At 47.8% G+C, this 24,431-nt stretch overlaps 1 protein-coding gene across 5 annotated transcripts in view; it reads left to right on the plus strand.

The window, feature by feature from the left end:
* Nucleotides 1-2,216: 2,216 nt before the first annotated feature.
* The window catches only part of AMOTL1 (angiomotin like 1), a 123,841-nt gene continuing 101,626 nt past the window's right edge, over nucleotides 2,217-24,431 (plus strand). Inside the window, exons 1-2 of one of the 5 annotated variants that reach the window (XM_049653935.1) lie at nucleotides 2,217-2,316; nucleotides 11,744-11,794. Coding sequence is in view for 1 of the 5 variants with exons in the window: in XM_049653950.1 (XP_049509907.1) it covers nucleotides 11,428-11,547; nucleotides 11,752-11,794 (163 nt within the window). In the remaining 4 variants the exon portion in view is untranslated. Of the gene's footprint in view, nucleotides 2,317-11,324; nucleotides 11,548-11,743; nucleotides 11,795-24,431 lie in introns of those variants that run through there. The other 4 variants (XM_049653950.1, XM_049653926.1, XM_049653942.1 and 1 more) reach the window with 4 other exon arrangements.

Consider the following 24,431-nt stretch of genomic DNA (forward strand, 5'->3'; position numbering starts at 1 on the left):
TTGGGCCATGCCCAGATCTTGACCACAATCTCTGCATGCTAAAGAAACATACTGAACTGGAAATGACGACTTTCCTACCAGAAGGCTTCTCTGTCCCAGGAGAGCATCAGTGGTAATTCATCTCCCTTTTTTTGTGCTCATTATTTATTTCAGGAGATTCCAAGAGCTGCACATACAAGAGAGCTGTTGGAAACATGGACCTCGGTGAAAAATGGCCCTTGGAGGAAGGAACCTGGTTGTCTCATGCTGGAATTCATCATTTTGCCAACACCAGAGGGGGTATGGCTGCTTTTGATGTCCCTGATACACGTGGTACTCTTCAACTCCTGCATTCATTGTGTCAACCCAGCTGTGCTCAGTACGTGCCCAGTGCTGTTTGTCTTTTCAAAAAAAGCCAGGAGGAGAGGAGAGGAATGGACTTTGGAGTCAGGCAGACCTGGGTTCAGATCCTGAATTTCCTACTTCTAAGCTACGTGGCCTGAGAAAGACTATCATATTCTCAGCTCTAACATGAGAGTAAGAATGCTTACTTTGTAGGGCTGTGATAAGGACTATGAGTAATGCGAGCTGTCATTTACTGAGCCCTTACCCTAGCCAGGGAGGAAGTTAGTCACACATCTCTGGGCACCTAACATGTGTCAGGTACTGTATTCCTGCTTATCTTGTCTCCTCTCCTCTCAACAGCCCTGCAAAGACTGGCATTGAGGATAATGCAACCAGTAGAAACAGAGTAGGTCAGCTCACTTTCTCTTCTTTTTTCTTGCCTGACATCTGATTAATGCAACTCAGTGTTAAGTGATGGGGATGCTGTAAGTTAACTGGAGTGGTGCATACAAATGTAACCCTCATACAGACTTGTGGGCCTCTTTCAGGTCTAAGAACCACCCCCCCCCCATCCCATCCTCCATATCTAATGGAGATCTACTTTGGCGGTAGGAACCATTCAATGGATAAGGAGATAAAGGCCCCTAATGCACTCACATGAGGTTTTTAGTAAGGTTATGCCTCCCATTGTCATTTATACATTCGTTCAACCAGTATTGAGTATCTACTATGTGCCAAGCACTGGGAACACAAGGGAGAAAGATGGTCAGGAAGATCACCAGACCACACTCTGCTGCACCCCGTCTCTAAAATGGGTAACTTACAGAGCTCTGCCCCAGGGTACATCTTCCGACAGGGCCTACCGCACGCAATGGGAGACTGCCCAAAGGGAAGGTCCAAACTTTGAGAAAACTTGGATGAGTTCAGCCAGAAGCCAACGGCTGTTCCCTCCTGTGCCCTGTCACGCCTCCACCTAACCCACTTGTTAGAGGTTCTTATGCCGGTGTCTCCTCACAGCCCATGGAATACAGTTGAACCTCCCTCGCTCAACACACAGCCTTCCCTGATCAGACCTCTGCCTGCCTCTCTAGACTCATCTCCTGCTGTTCATTACTAAAAGCAAACCTCTTCTGTTGATGCACTAACCGGCCTCTGGATCCTTGGACATGTCATGCTCTCGCACACCGTGAGCCTCTGTGCGGGCTGTTACTACTATTTGCCTTCTACCCGGCAGGTTCCCACCCATCAGTGAAGCCTCAACCGAAGTCATCTATTCCAGGTCTCTCCCTGCTGCCACCCACCCACTCCACCCTGGTCTGACCGAGAGGCCTGACCTCAGCGCGGCCGCGGAACTTACAGGTTCCCGTGTCACGGCGCCTGCCTTACTGTGTTGTGTTGTGACGGTGCATAGCTTGGGCAGCCTCTGGGCTTCCTGAGGCCTTGCTTCATTGGCCTTTGCATCCCTTTCACAAGCAGCCTAGCGAATACTTGATGCATATACATACAATGGCAGGCTGGCTGCGTGGCTCAGCGAATGAATAAATGGGTAGGACCGCATCCTGTGGGCATCTCTCCTTTGCTGAGAGCCACCTTTGACTGTGGTGACCCAGCTGGTCTGTGCACACCTCTCCTGGCACCACAGCACCACTTCGTGGTACTGTGAGCACACCCATAGCATTCCATTCACCGCTCCAGGCTTTTTCACCAAAGTCTGAAGTCAGAGGAGAGAAAGGAAGTAGATGTGCTTTGTCTGCCGGTGCTTTTGTAACCTAGGCAATAGAATCACCTGTCACAGAATTTTAGAAGCTTTCAGGACCATTGTGACAAACCGGTGGCTAAAAACTGCTTGTTGCCACCAACTCCACAAATGACCACATCCCGCTATGAGTTGACCCTGCCGTGGATCTCCCATTTTCAGGGCACGGCTGGCTAGTAGGAAGGGGGACCAGACAGGTGTCTTCGAACTGCCTAATGGGGAGGCGTTGGTCTCAGGTAACTGATAAGCTTCGGGGCTGATGGAGGAGTTTAACTCTAGTGGGCAACAGATACCGGATATGTGGTCCCAGTTCGGACCCTCAGTAGGTGATGATGGAGGTGTCCAAGGCAAAGGATGGCAGTGGTGTGGTATGTGGGTGAAACACAGTGACAAAGAATCAAGGGAGCTGAAATATAGAAATCCTTATGGGCAGCTAGTGTTAGGGTGGCTCTCAGAGGCCTCGGCTGTGGTTCAGGGAAAGGGCTCAGGTCTTAAGAGGACTAGAGAGGTGGCCAGAATGGGAACTTGCACTCAGAAATAAAGTGGAAGCCCCACTGGGCCAAAGCCAAGTCACAATTGGCATCATCACCAAAATACATAAAGAGCAGTCATTCGTTGGGTATATACGTTGCCCCAGACATGATGCCGAGCCATTTTTATATATACATATAGATGATCTCAATTCATTCTCACAACCTTCTTCTCATTTTATGAATGGAGAAACTGAGCCCAAAGAGGCTGACAAGAGGCTTGTGCAAGATCCTTCAGCTGGGAAGTGGCAGAGTGGGTATTTGAACTTCGATCTGCCTGACCCCAAGCCACTCTATGGCTATCGCTCCTCGCTTTACCCTCCAACACCCCCTTCTCAGTTTAGGTCTCTGGTGGGCCAGTTTCAGACGTTTATTGCCAGTCATTTCATTGTCATGGAAGAAAAGAGCCGTAGCTCGGAGCAGGGCCAGAAAACCAACAGTGCTGTTGCAACGTGTAGATTATCATCCAAGACCCTCCCACGGCCACTTCAGCTAATGCATTGCCTAGGCCTTGACACACCTGCTTCTGAGCATCTTTCCTCCATGCCCTGACCCCTGTCCCACCTCTCCCACCCATTGTGGGATGCCCATTGTGGGCTAACAGAGTTTCCATTTCTAGTGAAGTACCAGGGAAAGTCCTGGAGTGTCCAGGCCTTCGGGTTTTGTTCTTGGCTTCATGGAATCCTCTGAGAACCGTGTTATCTGCCAGGGAGGCTCCGTCATCCTGGTGAGTCATCGGCCTTGGGGCAGGGCCAGATCCACGCAACATCTGCCTCTGTGTTATCGTCAGGGCGTCGCGGGCGGCCATTAGAGTAGGAACAGCCTTCAGGAAGCTGGCAAGGAGAACCCAGGATGTCTGGGGGTGAAATGAAGTTTCTGGAGGAAAGTCCCTCTGCCACTCTTGCTTCCTCCACTGCTAAAAACGCCCTCGAGGACCTGGGCGGGTGGTTTTTCCAACTTTTTTTTAAAGGGCTGGAACCCATTTTCCAAACGAAGCTGTCTGCAGTGCCTGACGCATCAGACAGAAGGGGGCCAGCATTTGGCCAGAGCTCTGTTTCCGATTGCTGCATCACAGGCTGATGTGGCTGCTCCTTGCATTTGCCAGCTAGCACACCACACGTGTGGGGATTTGGCGCAGGAGGGGCGGCCTCCGCAGCCCTCCTCGGCGAACCTCCAAATCCTGTTATAAATGCGTTCACTCAGCCCTTCGGGAACCCTATTGTCCCTTCTTCCCAGTGGAATCCACCTGCTTATGTGTCTCCTCAGGGGAGAGCCAGGAAGTTTGGGAACCCTAACCTGGCAGCACAGGCCAGGTGTGTGATAGAAATGCCACGGTGCTGTCTCCATTATGGTTATAAAAACAGGAAGGAGCAGATCTCCCTTCCGGTTTCTCTCAAGGTCAGGGAGAGTTTTCACATCAGGCAGGAAGGAAAGGAGGAACATTTTCTGGGAGCGCTGTGTGCGCTAAACACTGCTGCGGGCGTTATTCTATTTCCTATCGATCCTCACTGAAATCCCAACAAGGAGTTATTTGCATCATCCGCATTTTGCACACGAGGAAACGGAGCCTTGGAGCGGCAAGATGGCGAAGCCAAGGTCGTACGGCTAAATGCCAGCAGAGCTCACGTTCGAACTCGGGTCTTTATGCCGCTGGGCTATGCGGTGTCCATTTTACTTCTTTGTTCGGTTTCAAAGGACAACGCTGTGTGGCATCTCCACCTTTCTGTGAGGCTTGTTTCTTTTCTGCACGTTTCTCTTGCATATGGTGCGGTAAAAAGACTAACACGATGGAATCTGTTATACACAGTCCTCTGCTGGCACTTAAAAAAAGGGTTTTTTTTTTTTTTAATGTTTATTTATTTTTGGGAGAGTGCAAGCCGGAGAGGGGCAGAGAGGTGGGGGACAGAGGATCTGAAGCAGGCTCTGAGCTGACAGGCTGACTGCAGCAAGCCCGATGTGAGGCTGAACTCACCAACTGCGAGGTCATGACCTGAGCCAAAGTCAGTTTCTCAACTGACTGAGCCACCCAGGTGCCCCTATTAAAAAAAAAAATAAAATAATAATAATAATAATGTTTGTTTATTTTTCTGAGGCGGGGGAGGGGCAGTGAGAGGGAGACAGAATCTGAAGCAGCCATCAGCACAGAGTCTGACCCGGGCCTCAAACTCACGAACTGTGAAATCGTGATCTGAGTGGAAGTTGGACACCCTACCCCTGAGCCACCCAGGCGCCCTCTCTCCTGGCATTTGTTTTAACAAGTTCCATAAATGTCTTTTCGTGTTACCGAAGAGCTCACGGTCTGGGCAGGTTTGGACACTTCCCAAAGACTAGTGGCAAGACTAGGGCTCGCACCTTGGCCTCTACTGTTCCTTCCAGTACCTATGCTGTGTTGACTGCCAGGGCCATATCGTCTTGGAAATACCATTCCAGTGTGAAAGGCAGGAGGCCTCAGGCAGCCTGAGAGGATTCTCTGCAGTCTCTGAGAGAAGAGAGTTCCTCTCAGGCCACAGTCCAGGATGCTTGGGTGGAAAATTCAAGATCAGGGCAGGTCTCCGCATCTCAGCGGAGACTCACATGCATCCTACGGATTTCTTTTGTCGCGGTTTGGTCACAGACTTCAATTGCAGCAAATGTTTTTGCCCTTAATCTCCACACAGGGTATTTTGTCTGATTTCACCCGGTAGATCCAACTGGGTGTGAGTTGGAAGTGTGTGATTTTCCTCTGCAGGGACCTTCTTCTGTGTGTATTTTTGGAATGGTTTTTTATTCTGATTCATGTCCACATACACCTTCCAGTAGCTTCTTGGCTCAGCCGGAGTTTATCTCCTTTGATATGATGTTGAGTGAGGAGTCTTTTAAATCTTCATCTCTGTTCCATAGTTAGTAATAGGAACCCTAGCGGGCTGGACGAATACAATTGGCTTATGCATTTTGTGAAACACCTTGCTTTTGTCAGTAGCACCTACCGCATTGGTATTTGGATTTTTCAGAGAACATATTTAGCATTTTTAGAAAATGAATCCTTGGCTTCCTGGCAGACTTGGCAGCATCTCATCTCTTGGTTTGTATTGTTTCTGCTGAGGATGATGACTTTTTTCCAGGTGTGAGATAGTTACTTTTCTGGTAGAGCCCATTTCTTTCTTTTGGAAGTTATAAAACGCCTTTTTTAGAACAGTTGTCCGAAGTTTTGATTTTTGTTTAAGGGAAATAAGGCAACTATGTATGTTTATATACATATATACTAAATATATGTACAAATATTAAACCCTAGGAGGAGGGGAGATGGCCTTTGCGCCAGTTCGGCCCTGGAGCTAATGCTGTGACCAATTAAGTACCAGTTTCTTTCTGGTGAAACCTTACGGGTGGGCATACATTTGTCCTTGGTTGGCCTGTCCTAAGAGGACACAGATAAGAGACTGTATAACAGAAGAGAATCGTGCTGTGCTCAGGTAGCCACGGGCCCCACTCTCTCCCCCTAAATCAGTCCTGCCCATGCTCCCCAGGGAGAAGGGGGGTGGGGAAGGGGGGCGGGCATTGCTGCTCTGCTGTTAACTAGCAGAGAGCCTCCGGGAGACAGAAGGCTACCTGCAGAGAAGATGAGCAAAGGGCAAGGCCGGGAGGAGAGGAAGGCAGAGGGAGGGCTCAGCCCACTTCTTTCTGTCTTTCATGCTTGAAATCGGTGTCCTTCCAAGGCCCGGGGTTGGGAAGGCTGTGGACAGATCCTAGTGGCCTCTGGCTATTGCTCAAACTTGGTTTTGTCGAATTGGTGCAGCTCTTCCTTGCAAAGGTAATTGATAACATACTTCAGCTGCAAATAAGTCTCCCCACGTGGCATTCAGCCCCTCGTGCATTTCTTAGAGGAAGAAGCTGCGTCTGTATAAGACTCTCATCTCCTCCTCTTCTCCACTGACCGAGCAGCTGTGTAGACCCTGGGGACCCCAGAGTCAGAGCAGCCCATGAAAGGCAGGCTGGAGACAGCAACAGGGTCCCACCCTGTGGCCTTTGCCCCAAATGGAGGCTGCAGTCCAGGCCGGCCTGCCATCTGGACAGCAGAGCCTAAGGCCAGGGGATGAAGGCATTCCCAGACTGCAGCAGGCATAGCCCTGGCCACCGCTGTATCCCCTGCACCCTCAGCAGGCTATCCGTGATGGCCACTGTGCTCAAAGCACTGTGCTAGCCACCCCACAAGCTTCTGCAGTGTGCTCTTAGCTCGAGAGATGGGGCTAAGAATTCCTCTGATCCTAGAGTTATGGCCAGTGGTGCCATTTGGCCACACTTCATTCACCAAGGAGTGAGGAGTCTCATGGAGTTTCCCGGATAGCCAAAGTATCGTCCTTCCAAAGTCTACATGTTGTTCAAAGTTTTACTCTTTTCCACTAGTAGATAAGACCTTTTATCCATGGTTTCTGCACGCTTCCTTGCCCCCAGCTTATGATTGGAGCTGGACCAAAAGTTCACTTAGAAACTTATCGCCTTTAGTTTGGAATCTGGAGTATGATATGTAACTTTTTGAAACAGTTCATATATCCATTTGAATATGCCTAAAATAATCTCTCCCAGGACGCCCAAGAAGCTGTGGATGGTGTTTCAGTCTAGGGATGGAGACTGGGATAGGATGGGAAAGAGGAACTCATTTTATAGTTTATACTCCTCTGTACTAAATGATTTTTCCTTTACCTTGAACATGTATTATTTGTTTATATAGTAACATGTAATTTATATATATGAATAGAGGTAGAGACAGAGATAGAGATTTAGATATAGATATTTAAGAAAGAGGTCGGATTCCCAGACTAGCTCCCAAACCCCATTCAACTCGTGATGTAGCAAGCCGTAGTAATAGTGGGCATTATTAGCCCGCTGTGTCATCTGTTTCTATGGAAAACCTGAGTTCTAGAAATAGTTCACCCTGAGCCCCAGAAATATCTCCTCCCTGCCACTTTCTCTCCACACGTCCCGCCCTCTAATAAATGCTGCCACAGAAACAGAAGGAAGAGCTCCTTCTTCCTGTCTGCAGGTGCCACGGCACAGAAGGATCACTCTCCTCCTAGCGGACTCTGGCATGGTCAGGCCCTCCATGTCGGAGAGAAGTAACACTTACTAAGCATCCACTGTGCCAGGCACACTGTGCGGTCTGTCTCATACTTTACCTACTTTGCTACTGTCAGGAAACCCAGGTGCTGAGAGGTTTAATATCATCCTGAGAGTGCCTTCTAAAAATGGACAGAGCTCAGCTTCCAACTGATAAGCTTGTGCACTGTCCTTTATAGATCAGTGACCCTCCAGCAGAACCATTTCTTTATAAGAGGCCTGTAAAGGTCAAGCATAGGTAGGCACGTTGGACACTGCCTGAGGTTCAGTAAGATCCTCTGTCACGGAATCCCTTATTAGACAGTAAGTGACCGGAGGGCAGGAGTCTGTCCTGACCACCTTTGTATCTGCAGTGCTTAGCACAGTCCTGGAAGTATGGTAAATTCCCCATAAATGTTTGTTTGGTGAACAGGAAATATTATTGTTTGTTCTGCTCTGCTTCCTAAGATAGGAAATTGGAATCATATATTTAATTTTCTTCAACAGCAAATGATGAAATAAGAAAAATATTTTCTCATTAACCTTCGGGTGATTAAGAAATTCAAATAACTGAAGTGCTATAAGGAAATTTTTTGGCTTACAAGGCATCCATTTATAGGTACCAATTGAAGGGATACCATTGTGAGTTAGAACAATCTGGCAGGCTCCAGAAGCCAGTCGTCAAGTAGAACATGTGTATTGCTCTTCCCATGGGGAAAACCTTCTCCCAACTCCATGTAACCAATCTCCAAGCCAATTCTTTTAGAACACAACTAAAAGTCAGGGCAATGTGATATCGCCCTTAATTTGAAGCATATTCTGTGGCTGGTGACTCCTTTCAGTAACTCAAAGTTGTTAAAAGAAAGAAAAGAGCCCATTTTTTTCTCAGCTGTAAAGGAACTGGCCATCCCGTAATAACTAATTTTACCTGATTTTCACAATGTGACAGTCTCTCTTCTGGGGGGTCTACGTGCATTAGTTTACTGCACTCTGAACACAACCTTATGAGTTAAGTATGATTATTTTCTCCATTTTTAAAGGAACTGAAGCTTGCAGAAATGAAACTACTAATTAGTAGCAGAATAGATATTAGAACCAAGGTCTGGATGACCCCAAAGCACTCATAGATGGCCTCCCTTACAACACAAAGACTAATTGCTTCTCAATAAGATGACGAGAGGGAGGAGACTAATCCTGCAGACAGTCTACACGAGTCCATCCACACATGGGATCGGTGGATCAACAGTTGCTATTAGAACCATTGGAATTGGCAATAGCAAAGCCAGTCTTGACCGCGGCAAGAGCTGCTTTGGAAGAGTGATGAACAGAAGTTTGTTTGCCTTTAAAAACAAAAGGAAGAAGTGGACACAATGAGTGTAGACAATTCTTTTGATGAATTTCGTTGTAAAGGGCAGCTGAGAACTGGCGGGAGTGGTAGTTGGGGAGAGAGGTGGTGTCAGGGAAGAGTGAATATAGTAGGATGTCCGTAATCCAATGGGAATCATCTAGGACAGAGGAAAACAATAGTTTAGGTAGAAAGGGAGAAAAGCCACATGAGAAGGGACGGGATCTGATCCACAATGGAAGAAGTGGCCTTAGATGGAGCAGGGATGGTGCACCCATAGTAATGGGAGAGGAGAAGGGGAAGAAACGTAGGCGAACGGAGAGTGATTGGTGGGCTATCCTAAGGTCCACTTGAGATCGGCGATCACGAACTGAAAATAAGGCCAGGAAGCATGATGCTGTGCTTCTTCCAACCATGTTTAGCCAGGTGCTGATAGAAAGAAAGTGGAGAATTTGTATTTATCAGGGTTGTGGTTTTTCCAGGTAAGTAGTATGGAGAGGAGGGGGTGGGGGGAGTTGAATCTGAAGGTGTATGAAGGAAAGAAAAGATAATAATGTACCTGGAAACTAAGGTGGATAAAGGGGGAAGAGATGTCATGAGATAAGCAAATCATAGGTGCTGCGAAGGTCAGAGAGCCATTGGATTAAGATAACAGAGTAGACTGGAAAAGTAGGAGGTGGTGGGTGGAGGGTAGAATGTTTGACATCGAAATTATGGATGATGTCATTGTGAGAGCAGGGAGCCTGGAGAGTTGGACGAGGTCAAGGAAAGGAGAGGACGCTGAAGAGCTGAGAGACCAGAGGACAAGAAGAATCCACTGTGTAGATTCAGAAATCAGAATTATAACAGGAATGGTATTGGGGCAAGTGACAGTGATCCAAGTACCCACATCTTCAAGGAATGAGTTGGAATAACCCAAGGGTCTATAGACGGCTGCAATAAGTAGGCGTGGCGGTGGTGAGCCATGAATTCCTGAGGGCAGATGGGGGGATTCTAGGAAGTGGGAGGGGTTGGAGTGACACATGCAAACATTCACCCAAGCATGTTCCCTTCATGCACTTGGGAGCTCCCGTTGTCAGGAGTGGGGGGAAAAGAGGAGGACAGAGAGACAGGCCAGGCCGCTTATGGATGAAGCCCCACCCTGCTGCTCCAGCATTCCTGCGTAAGCAATGCTGGCCACAGTGGCTTCTTTCCGTCCTCCCAGGTAATTTGTAAACCAAAAGCTGACAGTGGAAAACCCAGGGATGGCTGAGTGTTTATAGAATTAGAGCACCCTGGCACAGATCCAGGGGCCCTCCAGCTGCTGCAGCTGGTGATCTGGTTGCTCTGAGACTGTAGACGGCTCCCAGGAGGTTGCCCAGACTGCGGACTCCCACTGTCAGTCTCCAAGGCCGGGGACAGGAGAAGGGACAACCAACCATTTTCTCAGTTTTCTCCTTCTTTCCTCTTAACTCCTTCTGGCATCCGTGCGGGCTGGCTCTCTGGAGCACATCCCCAAAGCCCAGGGCCCTCCCAGGCAGAGCAGTCAGGGAGTCCTGGGGGGAAATACAAAATGCATCTGCCCAAGTTATTCAGGCCAGTGACACGGAGAGGGAAGTTCCTGCAATCTAACATGAATTGCTTTAGGACCTACAACATGGACTCTGAGACCATAACTTCTGAATCTACATTCTGTATTTGAAACCACTCAACTTTTTATGTAGAAGCAGCTCTGCTCTGCTCTGCTCTCCTTAGACGGTCTCACACACACACACACACACACACACACACACACCTCACAGTGCTGTGCAGTCATCCCTAAGTTACTTAACTTCGGAGGCTCAGTCTCACTACCTGTGAAATGGAGACCTACTAACCTTCACCGTTCGAACCAGGTGGTCTCTTAACGGGAGGAAAAATTGTTTGAACTGCAGTTAGAATTCCTGTTCAAAAGGAAGGAGGGGTTGGGGGCACACGAAGCTACTTCTCCCCTGGTGCAGGACATATTCAAGCTCTGAAAATCCGGCATCTCCTCGTGAGAAGCACGGAACAAACGATTTCCCAAGCATCGGGGTAGGGCAGACGGAATACAAGAAGGCAGGGATCGTTTTAGAACTGGTTATGCTCCAGTTTTTAATAAAAGGCCAAAGGGGTGGGGGCGGGGGAGGACACCCTCCAACAGGGAGTTGGGAGGCAGCGCGCGCGCCGCTGCCGAGCGTGACGGCCACGGTCGCCTAGCAACGGGCGGCGGGGATGCGCGCGGGGCGCCCGGCCTGGTGGGCGCGGGGAGCTCGCCGCCGCCACCGCCGCGCGCCCGCGGGCCTCCGGTACCCGCCGCGAAACTTTGGGGCTTCTCGGCGCCGGGGCGTCGACGCGAGCCCGGGGGGACGCAGCAATGCGCCTCGCGGGCTGAGGGCGACAGGATGAGGTCGCGGCCCGGCGCGCCCGGCCCGGGGATCCGCGGGGTCGCACCCGCGGAAAGTTGGCGCGCACCTGCCCGAGCCTGGGAGGCGCGCGGTCCCCGGTCCGAACTGGCCCGGCAAGTTTCTTTGGCAATTTCTTACCCCCTTTGGATCCGGTGTCCCGAACCCCGCCTGGCCCCCGGGTTTACGGACTCCGATCTCTGCGAGAGAGAAACCCGCGCTTTTCTAGGGGACCTGCGCGGTAGCAGATGCTTGATCGATTTGCCCTGAGTGATTGCGATTCTGTTTTTTTTTTTTTTTTTTTCTCTTACTCCAGACAGTGAGTTTGTGGAAGCCTCTCCCGAGCCCTACAGCCCGGAGGAGTTAGGTAAGTCTAGCCCTTTGCCTCTTCTCAGAATTCCGCCCAAGAACGGAGAGTCTGGGGGTGCCAGGACTGAATCAGCTGGAGGGGAAGAGGGATGGGGTCAGGAGGCACCCCCCAGGGGTGCTTGGGGGTGACAGGGGAAGTGTCAGATGTGGCATGGAGGGGGGGGCGGTGGCCAGGAGCGAGGCTCAGCAAACTTACCGACCTGGGGCCTCTGGAAGCAGCCGGACTCATCCTACCTGGAAGGACACATTGGTGGCTGTCTCTGCCCAACCAAGGACCTTGCCCGATTAGGACCTCGTGAGAGTAGTCCATTACTGAATTGAGTTGAGCGCCCCCAAGGGTGGTCTAGTCACCACCTGGGAGCTGTGTCCCTCCCTGTAGGTGTCTGGGAACCGGCGGCATTTTGTCCTCCTGTGCCTGAACCTGTAAGTGTAGACTTGTGGTGAGTGAACTGCAACCCTCCTGTCACAGACAGACTTCCTTGTGTGGAGAGAAGGAAATTTGCATTGTCAGGATCCCTCTCAATATTCCTGCCACCCAGTCTCGCTTTGGTGGCTCAGCGATGGGTTCCCTTTTCTTTCTTTTGGTCCTTACCAAATCCCACTCCACCTGAAATAAAACTCCACCTCAGCGATGACTCTCATGCACCCAAAATAGGTCTGCATGGAGGATGGCATTCCGAGACAGGGGAGAGTGCCTTGTTTTATTCAGAAGGTGTGTGTCTGACAAGTTGCGAGGCCATCATTATCTCTGTAAATGGAATCGCAGATTAAATGCATAAACAAAACTAGCTTTTAAAGGCTCACTATAGTGAATCCTCTTATGGAATGAAAATGACATCTACACCACAGGTTTGCATGAAGTGATTTATTAAGAGGGCGGATATGTGGTGAAGGGCTCTGCTCGTGTGTAATTGTGTATTAATGACACCAGCCCTGGCACTCCACAGTGTGACAGAAGCTATTTGGTTCTCTTAAATTATAGATCAGCATAAGCATTCTATATGGGCTGAGCATTCCTTGCTCTGAGAAACCGCCTGTATACCTACTAAATTGTTTGCATTCACGGAATGATTTAGGCACCAGAAAGGGCCCAGGTGTTTGACCCTCTTTCGTCTCCATATCTACTTCCGGCAGCAACAGACTGGACTGCCCTCAGTGCTGAGGCAGTGATACGTAGGGGGAGCCCTTCAAATTAGCGGTAGAGGATAAGGAAGCAACCTTATTTCTCTTCAGCTTCCCTGGGGGAAAAGCACAATTTCTCATGAGGAGGTGAGACTGGTAGAGGAGCCATGGGGTTTTCTCCTGGGCTCTGAGATTGCAGGGTGACTGAGAATAGAAAACACAAGTCTGAGAGCCTGAGACCAGGGTTCTTAATAAATATGTTCACTAGCCTGTTTTCTCATCTTTGGAAAGCTGGGGTTGTGGCAGGTGACCCCTAAGGTGTCATCCAGCTCCAGTATCCTGAGATGCTGCGAGGAGCCTCGAGCCAAAGGAGGTACACAGCTATGGGTGTTTATTATTGATATTCATGGGCCATGCTGTTTGCGTGCATGGTGTTTCCAAAGGGTTATTCTCTCCCTGTCAGAGCAGCTCACTGGATGGGACTGCGTTGCTTCCTTGCTGCTCAGATCAAAGACGAAGCTGGCATTTCTCCCTTGGAAAGAGTCATGATAGTTTTTGGTGCTTTTCTTAGACACACAGTGGGAAAAATGCCTCTTACGGCAGTTGATGAGCTTGTCAAGAAGCCATTCTTTCTGGAACACAGATGAGCACAGATTCAACCCCTGGCCAGCAGATGAGAGACTTGAAGAAGAGGTAGAGGGAAGTCATAAAAACTTCGTTTGAATTCTATCATTGCATTTACTTGTGACTTTGAGAAGGTGGCTGAACCGCTCAGAGCCTTGGTTATCTCGTTGGCCCAACTGGAGACCTTGCATGGACGTCGTAGATGGTGTATGGAAAGCCCTAGTACCTGAGTTGTATACTCAGGTCTTCAGGGAGTGCTCGCTGTTACTATTATTCATTTGAAAGGTACTTATTTCCCGTGCATGAAGGATGGAATGGCTCTTGTCAATTGTCCCACCTATTAACCGATACCATTTCTATTTCTAGAAATTTCTCTGCAACTTACCCAGTCTCCAAAAACAGATGGTCAGGGATGCTGATCAGGTCAATTGAGTTATTTAGTGATTTGTCCCTGCAGTAGCACATGGAATGGTTTTCCATCTGAGATCTTTGGTGACAGTCCCATTGCTTTCTTGTGGCACGATTGGTAGTCTGTTTCACCTCCAAATTTTCATCTGAGTCTCCAAGTGCACTGCACTGGCCCTTAGCAGTTTTATCCTCAGTGTTGCAGCAAGATCGTGTAATGAAATTAAGTTACAAAAAAAGGAGGTTTTGAAAAGACAGTAGAAAAAAGAGTCTTATCTCTAGATGAATGCTGTATTGAAGGCTGCCTGTGATGGAGAATCCAGAAATAAGCCCTCTCTCTCTGGTGGTGCCATTTTCTTTTTTCTTTCTTTCTTTCTTTCTTTCTTTCTTTCTTTCTTTTTAGGATTTTTTAAAAGTTTATTTATTTCGAGAGAGAGAGAGAGAGAGAGAGAATGAGCAGGGTAGGGGCAGAGAGAGAGAGGGAGAGAGAGAAACCCAAGCAGGCTCTGCACTGTCAGTACAGTGAGCCTGATGTGGGGCTCAAACTCATGAACCTTGAGATCATGACCTGAGCCGAAACCCAGAGTTGGACACTTAACCGACTGAGCCACCCAGGCGCCCCCGTGGTTCCATTTCCTAAGGAGGCAAAGCCCACACCTCTTCATAGCCTTTCTATAGTCCCATCCCTAGGCAGAAGTGATAGCTCTCTAAACCCAGATGTGACCATGTCTGCCCCTGTCTAGTAACTTTTACTGACTCCCTACTACTTGAAGGATAGATGTTTGGTTAGGCATGGGAAGACCTCCATGATCTGCATCACCCCCACCCACTATAACTTTGTAGTTGTATTTGAGCCATGCGGCAGTCCTCTAAATTCAGCCCTGTTCCCCGTGCCTACATGCCCTCCCTCCTTTCCTCCTTTTCTTCCTGGCTGGCTCCTACCCTTGGTTCAACACTAAGCCCAAGTGTCCTGTCGTCCTAGTGGTTCTCAACCCTGCACGTCAGAATCAGGGTTGCTGTTAAAAGTCCTGAAACCAGGGTGCCTGGGTGACTCAGACGGTTAAGCGTCCAACTCTTGATTTCTGCTCGGGTCATGATCTCACAGTTTGTGTGTTTGAACCCCGAATAGGGGTCCCACTTGGTATTCTCTCTCTCCCTCTCTCTGCCCCTCCCCTGCCCATGCTCTCCCTCTCTCTCTCTCTCTCAAAATAAATTTTAAGAACTTAAAAAAATAAAAACGAAAGTCCTGAAACCAAGCCTTCACCCTGACCAAGGACATCAGAATTTCTAGAATGTGGCCCCAGGCGGCAGTGTGCTTTTTAAAAATCACATTTCCAGTGATTCCAGGGTGTAGCCAGGTTGTGAGTTACTGGCCCAGATGGTGGCCACCTCATTCTCTGTAAATCTAGCAGCCAGCACAGAACCTGGCATCAGTAAATGCTTGTTGAACGAATGAGTGATGGCGGACCCTGGGATGCTGTGTCTTTTCAGATACCTATCTCTAAGATTGGATCCTCTGCTTGTTATCACCATGCCTTGGGGACCGAATCCTTTGACCTGTGCCCAGATCTCTCTCCTTTGTTCATTCGTTAGGCTTATCCAGTTTATTTTCTACCTTTCTTAAAAACTGAAGTTTTAAAAACATTTTTTAGTATAAAGGTAACACCTGTTTATTTTAGGAAATTTGGACATTATAAAGAGTGGGGGGAAGTCCCCTCTACCACCCCAAAGCAGACAGATCCCACGTTCCCTTCACTTTTCCTGATGTGCTGCCCTTTGGGATTGCTTGACCCTCTGGCGTGCCTCATTGAGCTCAGTTGTTGCTGTCTGTGCTCAGACCCTGCGAACTTTCCTCTGAGTCCCTAAAGGAGTGCCCTTGAAGATGGCATTCTTGGAGGGTACCTGGGTAGCTTAGTCGGTTAAGTGACCGACTCTTGATTTTGGCTCAGGTTATGATCTCACAGTTCATGGGATTGAGGCCCACATTGGGCTCTGGTCTGAAAGCACAGGGCCTGCTTGGGATTCTCTCTCTCTCTCTCTCTCTCTCTCTCTCTCAAAATAAGTAAATTAAAAAAAATTATGTATCAAAAAAGAAAATACCATTCTTGGGAGCCATGCTGCTGAGGGCTGATATACCATGAGAAGGAGTTTTCCTTGTGCAATTCTTATTCTCCTCATTCAAGCAGGATGTATGGGCTCTATTAGAATAAATGATGACATTTGTGTAGCGTCTTTAAAATGATAACTTAAATGTTTACCAGCCTCTCCCCTTTCCTTCCTAAAATAGGAGATGAGTTCACAGCTCTGGATAATATAGTATTTCTGTCTGTCAGAGTACAGCAGCTTGTTCAGTATAAAATTAGTCAGGATGGGCTAACTGCTGTAACAAACACACACACATGTCAATGGCTTAACATGATAAAGGCAGTGTTTCTTGTTTGTGTTACAGTCATGTTGACTTGTCTCAACCTGGAGGTAACATACTCACTTTTCATATTCCCAAGGTGAGAACTGGGCCCGTAGCCTCACCTAGAAGGAAGGAGGCTAGGCAGTGTAGTCTAGTAATATTCCAAGAAGGAGAGAACACTTACACTGGGATCACCAGCAGCCTCTGCCAGTCATATTGCTTCAGCCACAATGGCTGAGCCATATCCTGGCCACGTAGGTGCCGGGTCTTTGTGTTATTTAGGATGCTGGTTTGGCTGCTATAACAAAAGCTAAAAGGACAGTGACTTAAATAAGAAACAAGTAAGTTTCTTTTTCACTTAGAACATAGGCAGGTACTGTTACAGTGGCTTCTCTGTGCTCCGACATCCTGAAATATTGCTTCCACGCAGTTCAGGGTGGCTGCTTCAGGCCCCACCATCACATCCACATTCCGGCCCATCGGGAAGACAGAAAGGAAACGGAAGGCACAGCCTGAAAGCTGCACACATCATTTCACCTACGTTCCTTTGGCCTGAGCTTTAGTCCCATGGCCATACCTAGCTCTAAGGAGGCTGGGAAATTTGGGTGGGCGTAAGGTGGAGTCCATCAACAGCAGAATGATTGGGTAGGGGGCAGACAGAAAGAGGTGCTGGATAATTAGTAATCTTTTAAATGAATTATAGGAAGCATGCGTTAGTGGTTAAGAACGTGTACTTTGAGTGGTACTGTGTGGGTTTAAATTTTACTTTCTTCCTGACCTTGAGAAAATTACTTAATCTATAGCTTCATTTCCTAATCTCTAAAATCGTGTGTCATCTATTTTTCTGATGCTCTGCCAGACCCAATATCATCTTTGCCACTCTGCTCTGTGCCCTGGAAAACGTACCTTTTGGAATATATCATCTGGAATATATCCACTTGGATTCGGCAGGATACGGGTGGGTGGAAAGAAAAAGAGCCAGGGCACTTATTCCCTTCCTGGCAGGCTGTGCTGTTCCAGGCCACAGCTCCTCCAGAGTCCCCCTCTCTTGTAGCATCACATCATTGCTGGATTCTGGAGTCCTCTCTTCTGACCCAGGGTGGCAGCAGTTCCCCACTTTACCTCTAGGGGGCTTCCTCACCAGTTTTCCCTTAACCCTGTTCGGCACACTGGAATCAGCGGTGCCTTCATCAGACTCTCTTCTGGCACCATCTGGGCACACCATCCATTTCCTGCTCGCACCCTGGCTGACACGATGGGGTTGCTAATAGGACGTGCTCAGACCATGGGGGTGGGAAGTAAATGCGTTGTAGGACTGACGCTCAAATGTAGCAGTCATCCTTAAATGTTTACTGTTTTCACGTCCCTAGGCAATTGCTCTGATACCTTCGAGCGTGGTTAGAACCTTCTGAAAGATTTCATTTTTGGCATATGAACCAAATAACACTGCCACTCATCTCCCCTCCCCCACCCTATGTGAGGAGGATACGGCAAGACTCGAAAGTTGGGAGCAAATCTGTTCCAAGTCAAATGTCTCCTGCATCCAAAGTTTCTTCCTTCCCGTTATATGGGGGTGAAAACCAAGAAAGATGTTGGGCTGATTATTCACCTACTGTGATGGGTGCTTTACATACACAAACTGTCTACCCAGCTTCCCAGCTTGGAGTTTGAATCATTCACCCACATTGATACCCTCAAATATAAAGACTTCTGAGGATTTGACTGTCCATATTATAAACAGATTAAGTCTTTCTCTAAACCTACCCTCCAGTTTATGTCCAGGAATTCTCAGGAGTGCTTATTTGCAGCCCGAGTCCGTTCTGGTGGCTCTAGCCTTTTGCCAGGGGATCTAGAATTCAGATACACCTCACTGAGGCCAGTGGGCACCATGATGTCTGCTCTGTGTCCTCAGAAACCAGTGGCCACACGACGCTGGCCATGGCTGCTGCTGCCCTTGTCTCCTGCTCATACCAGAACCTGGAGGCTTGGCATTCACTTGCTGCAAGCCTGGCTGGTTTCCCAGCATCCTACCCTCTGTTGCCCGGGGGGATGAGGGTACCACTCTTCTCTATGCCGTTTTAGCCTCCGAGTGGGCCTGGGTCCTTCTCATTACTGTACAAACCCAGACCCATCGAGGGGCTGGCATCAGATTGGCTACCTGCCCCACTCTGGCTGGCCTCCAAAACAGCCAGGGCGATTCACCCCAGCCTGGGATCCAGCCCAGATCTCTGACCCTTGGAATCCTATCCAGTCCGGCCTTCCTTCTACCCAAACCCCAAACATAGCTGCTGAGAGGGAGGGGGTGCTCACCCTGTTTTAGCTTTCTCAGGATGACTGACATCGGGAAATTCAATTCCCTTCACAGGAAACCTCACCCTGCCGCAGGGTGTGGTCAGGCCTCCTGGCTCCCAGACAACGGCCACAGAAGATTCGTCAGCAGTGTAGTGCCGTAAATCTGGGCAACTCAGTGTCTTCCATGATTGATCTGGTTGGGGATATCAGCTCATTTCCTCCTCAGAACAACTCCATGAGCAGAAGGAATTATTTTCACATTATGGAGGAGGAAACAGAGGCTCACACTGGTTAAATTATCTTTCCCAAATCACACAGCTAGTTAGAGGCAAACCTTAGACTGAAAAATATCATCTTTGGCTCCAGAGCCAATGTCAGTTTCCTGGGGAGGAGACTACACAAGTTGCCCTCCTCCCAGGGGAATTTGGTTGCGGGTTTAATACAATAAATTATGTAAAAGTAACTAGCACAGGGCTTGGCAATACAGTATATGGCTGTTGCATACATATTTGGTGAATAAATGCATGAATGGTAGGTGCTCTTAACCATATACATACCATATACACACACACACGTATACATATACATAATATATAGACTATATATATAAACAAACATATATGTATATGTTTGTTTTAGACCAGCAAATAACGATCAGTATGCTCCAAAGGAATTTTCCATAATAGGATCTGAAGCAACAACCAGAAAAACGCCTCCTAGCTTCCTTCATTCGCTTCCTGCTCTTCCTGCTCTGTATTACAGCCTACTGTCCCTGGGACAGGAAACCTCTTATGGTTTCCCGATGGTGCTCACGCTATTTCGAAAGGAAATTAGACCTTTGCAGCCGCAGGATTTGGAGCAGGACAGTAGGAGCTTGGAGAGGAATCTGAAAATGGAACTAAAGACAGGTGGACTCAGGCTCAAGTAGAAAATTCATCACCATGTTCCTGATGTTCATTTGCAAAACGATACTGTGCTTTGCCGGGGAGATGAAGCTTTACCTCAGGGTGTTCTAGTTCGGAGAGAGAGGGAGCAGGAAAGGGAAAATGACAATAAATTCTGGGGGATAAATGGTTATCTACCTTGGCTAAACAGAAGAAAGGGCAAGGAAGGAGATCTAGAATAAGGGGATAGAACACACACACACACACACACACACACACCACAAGAATATGGAAAAGGCATTTTTCTTGCCAGCAAGATGTTTTACTAGAAATATATAGGCCTGTGTTCAGTTATTCCTGAATATTAAACACAACCTGACTACTTATAAGCAATGATATTTCATCAATTGTTAAGTGCTCCTGGAGTCTAGAGATTGTAAATAACCAGCTTGGTCTGTTCGGGAATCCTGTGGTTATGATTTCTGGGTCACGTTCCTACTGGGTGATCATTTTGGAGTATGTTCTTTTTGTTTGTGTTTTTCTCAAATCAGGTTTGCTCAGGGCTCAGGCGCATTAAAATGATTTGGTGTCACTTGTGTGCTCTCTTTCTCTCTGTGTTCCTCCTGCCCCCTTCCTCCTTTCTCCCTTCTCACTCTCTCTCTCTCTCTCTCTCTCTCCCCAGCCTCATCTCTACCCGTTTCCCTATGTCTGTCTCTTCCCCCTTCCTTCTCTTGTTCCCTCCTTCCTTTTCCCATCTTAAGTTGGAATATGGACAGAAAAAGCAGTGCTTGCCTTCATAGGGCCCTCTGCCAGAGAATGGAACAGGTCAGATTATAAAAAAGGATTAAAAAAAAAGAAAGAGTGCTCTTTGGCAAAATGGGGGAAACAGATGTTCAGGGGCGATGTTGCTGTCCCTAGCTGCTGCCTGCGGAAACACACTCCTTAAAGGCTTGCTAGTTATGGACGTTCGTCATGGCACACATGTGCGGTTAGTTTCATGTCAAATATGCATGTGTATTTATCTCTGCTTAATTTGTCTCTCTCTGTGACCTCTGTACCCCCAAATCCAGAGTTGGCAAGATCACTGACCACCTGGTAGCAAGATTTATTTTCAAACTCAGAGGTTTGGGAACCGTGGACGCTATAGCTGCTTTCAGGTCACTGTTTAACAGTAAACACTTGATGGAAACCTCAGGTTTTTAGGAGAAGAGGGAAGGACCTGTGGGTGCAGAACCTGGTCTGAAATGAACGCTACAGAAAGTTTGGGGTTGGAGGGGAGCTGAATGATGAAAGTCTACTGCTGAGATTTGTAACCTGCCAGGGCATTTGTGTTTCTGTCTCTCACACTGTTCGTTGGCTCTTGACCAAAAAGAAAAGTCCATTATTGTAGCTTTTGTGGTTGTCCAGCCAGAGAACTTGAGACTATCTCCTTAGCAAAAAAATATTTCCCTTTTGGCTCTAAGAGCCGTTTTCCCCCCACTCTCAAAAGAGGGATTCCAGATTCCAAACATTTGCTATGGACTAAGGAGTATTCCAGGTGATTTTTTGTCCTGTGGGACCCTTGTGTGGGTTAACCTCATGTGACCACCTGCTTCCTTCACCTCCAGTGGTTCTCCTGGTCGTATAGGAATATAACGAGATCAAATGAGTTAGCACATCTAAAACACTTAGGGCAGTGCCTGACAAATGACCAGCATTTAATAAATGTTGCTCTTTTTTGCTGCCTCTGCCGTACCCCCATTTCCCTCATCACTTTCAGGTATATCTTCCTTCTGAACTCCATTCTGTTTTTCCTCTCTTATTCTGCTCATTTAGTGACAGTGAAAGAAGATAAAAGGGAAAACAATCAACCACAAAAGTATAAAGTTAAAGCCACCACAAGCTCAAACAGTGCCTTTGAGCAAATTAGAAAAAACTAACCCCTCCAAGTAGCTGAAGAGCAGAGCCAGTATTCCCAATTTAGTGGGCAGAGTGCAAGCTGGATTTCAGCCCTCCACCTCTGCCTCATTCACTCCCTCAGCCCACCCTTGTGCAGTGAACAGCCCACACAACGGAACATGGTAGCCCGGATTCCACACTCCCAGTGTGACCTTCTCATGGATATTTCTTTCTTTTTCTGGGAAGTCTTCCAGTGTTGTTTACATACTAAAAAGACTAAATTCTCCTTTGATGAATTCTTTAAAAATAAGTCTCCCCCAAATTATTTACACGATGGGGTTTATTTTTCCCAAGTTCGGATCTCCTGAATAAAAACTATATCTAAAATGTGCAACACTTATGCTAGGGGTTAACCAAAATTTATTTACTCCGGTTCAAATGGCAGCTTTAAATGCACTATAATAGGGTCTCCTGACTCAGTGACTCAGTCAGTTAGGCATTGACTCATGATCAGGCCCTGATCTCATGGTTCATGAGATCGAGTCCCGCATGGGGCTCTGTGTGGATAGAGTGCAGTCTGCTTGGGATTCTCTCTCTGCCCTTCCCCCACTTGCATGTGCACTCATGCCTGCACACTCTCTCTCTTCTCCCTCAAAATAAGTACACATTTTTTAAAACTGCACTATATTAAAGGGAGCTGATGTCTGTTGAGTGCTTTCAATGTATTAGGTATCTTGCTAAGACATTTGTGTCAGCCATCTTAAAACAATCCTGAGAGGCAGGTACTATTATTTCCCTCCTTTAACAGATAGGGAACAGAAGCTTAGACAAGTTCAATAACTTGTCAAATCACACCTGGTGAGTGGTAGAAACCAGAGCTTGAGTCCAGCTCTGTTGTTTACTGCTAAGGTTCTTACCCACTGCCTTCAATCCCAGAGTAAGCTATAAGATCCCAGACTTCTGATTCTCAGTGGCAGATCCACGGCAGAACTGTGATTTGCACCTCGGTCTATCTGACTGTAAACATACGGGCTTCCCTGGTTTATAATACTGCCTACAACTTGCTACACACTGCAGGCTACGCCTGGGGACACGAGGGGGAAATGACACAATCCTTCCCTCAAAGAAGTGATGATCTAAGTGGGGAAGAAAACCCAATTAACAGAAAATTCACAGTGTGGAGTTCTGGCTCCTCCAAGCCCATGGGTACTTACTGACTGGGGAGCTTGAGCAGGTTATCTACATTCTCTAGGCCTCAGTTTACTCATCTGTGACATGGGAGTGCAAAATACCGGCTTCATAGGCTAATTGGGAGGGATTAAATAAGATAGTGTATGCAAAGTACTTAGCACATAGTCGGCACTCTGTGTGTGGTTGTAATTATTATTATTACGGTAAGTAGGAAAAGGGAAGTACACAAGGAGAGCATGGGACCCTGGGGAAGAGGAATCTGACTCAGTCATGGGGGTTGAGGGGAGGCCAACCAGGCTTCCTGGAAGAGATCCGTTCTTCACAGCAGGATCTCCTAGAGCAATGGTACCGGGCATGAACAGCGTCACATCTGCCTTAGAATAACGAGCCAGCCACAGTCCGCTCCTCCTGTAGGGATCGCGTTCCAGAGTGCTGGGTAACAGACAGCGGATGAACGAAGCTGAATCTTCTCCCTCATCCCAGCCTGAGGTTTAGCGTGGACACTCTACAGAGTAGGACTGGAACCCCATCCACTCCTTCCGCAAATGTGTGCATGTCCTGATGCCTCATGGAGTCTGTCCCGCTCTCAAAAGGCTCTTACGTTTGGCTCTGTGGGGCTCAGCTAACACCAGGTTCATGTGAATTTCACTCCTTTTGTGATTCTTCGCATCATTATTGCTTTTTACCACCATCACCTCCTTGGTGCCGACATCTGCACTGTTTACCAAATGAGAGACTGAAGAATCCTCTAAGGCAGATACAGAGACATAACCCAGGGTAGGTAGGGATTTGTCAGAATTAGCAAACAAGAACATAAGATCCCCACTTACATTTAATTTTAGGTAAACAGAATATGATTTTAAAAGTATATGCGTGTCCTCTGCAATATTTGAGACATACTATACTGGACAAATTCTGCTGCTTTCCTGAGGTTCAAATCCGACTGGTGTCACGTGTTTTATCTGGCAGCTCTAGGTGTGGGAGCAGCGTCTGGGGACACTCTGTTCTTTGCATTGGATTTTAGCTTGCTCTGGTAGGAGGTGTGATAAAACACAGCTCAGCTCCTATCACCAGGTACTCAATCCCCATGGGACTCCACTTAGGGGCTTCCATCAATGAGGCCTGATTGCTGATGTCTGAGTTGTTTTATCACCTCAATTAGAAAAGGATGTTTTGGAAATTAATCCTACAGTAGAAAACCTAAACAACTTCAGGGACTGGATGCGTGCTCCGTCTGTGTAATATATCAACACAGAGCAACTCCTTCTCCTAGAGAGGCTGGATGGCGTCTGCAGTCTGGGTGTTAAGGTTTTGATGTTCGCCATTCTCTCTTGTAACAGAAGCTCAGGTCCGATCTCATTCCCTTTTGGAGAGTCAGCAGATCTTAGTGTCCACACAGGAGTAAGACCCAGGGCCCTCCTTCTGTAATGCATCGTCACTCAGCCTGTGTTAGATCATCGCCAGAGGGGTGATATAGGTGTGGGGGTCCCACCACCTGAGAAAATCTGGTTTCTTTTGCTTTGTGGTGAGCATTATGCTAACAGCTTCCTTGGAGGGAGCAAAACCTGATTTTCTGCCTCTTGCACCTAGTGGTCTGTGTTTTGTCGTCTAGAGTTTTCAACGTTTTTTCCTACTGTGACCCAGTATCAGGATACATTTTACATTTAGACTCACACATACAAATGTTTGTACCTTAATATTCTCCACGCAAGGTAATGTCCTGAATACTCTCTGGCTTCTCCATTCCATCCTGTGCGACATCTGCTGAGTGCTTTCTAGTGGCGGAAGGTTTCACTGTAACCTGGCTTTGAAGGGCAGCGAGGTGCATGGCC

Source organism: Panthera uncia, chromosome D1 (genome assembly GCF_023721935.1).
Source record: "Panthera uncia isolate 11264 chromosome D1, Puncia_PCG_1.0, whole genome shotgun sequence".
Taxonomy (NCBI): Eukaryota; Metazoa; Chordata; class Mammalia; order Carnivora; family Felidae; genus Panthera; species Panthera uncia.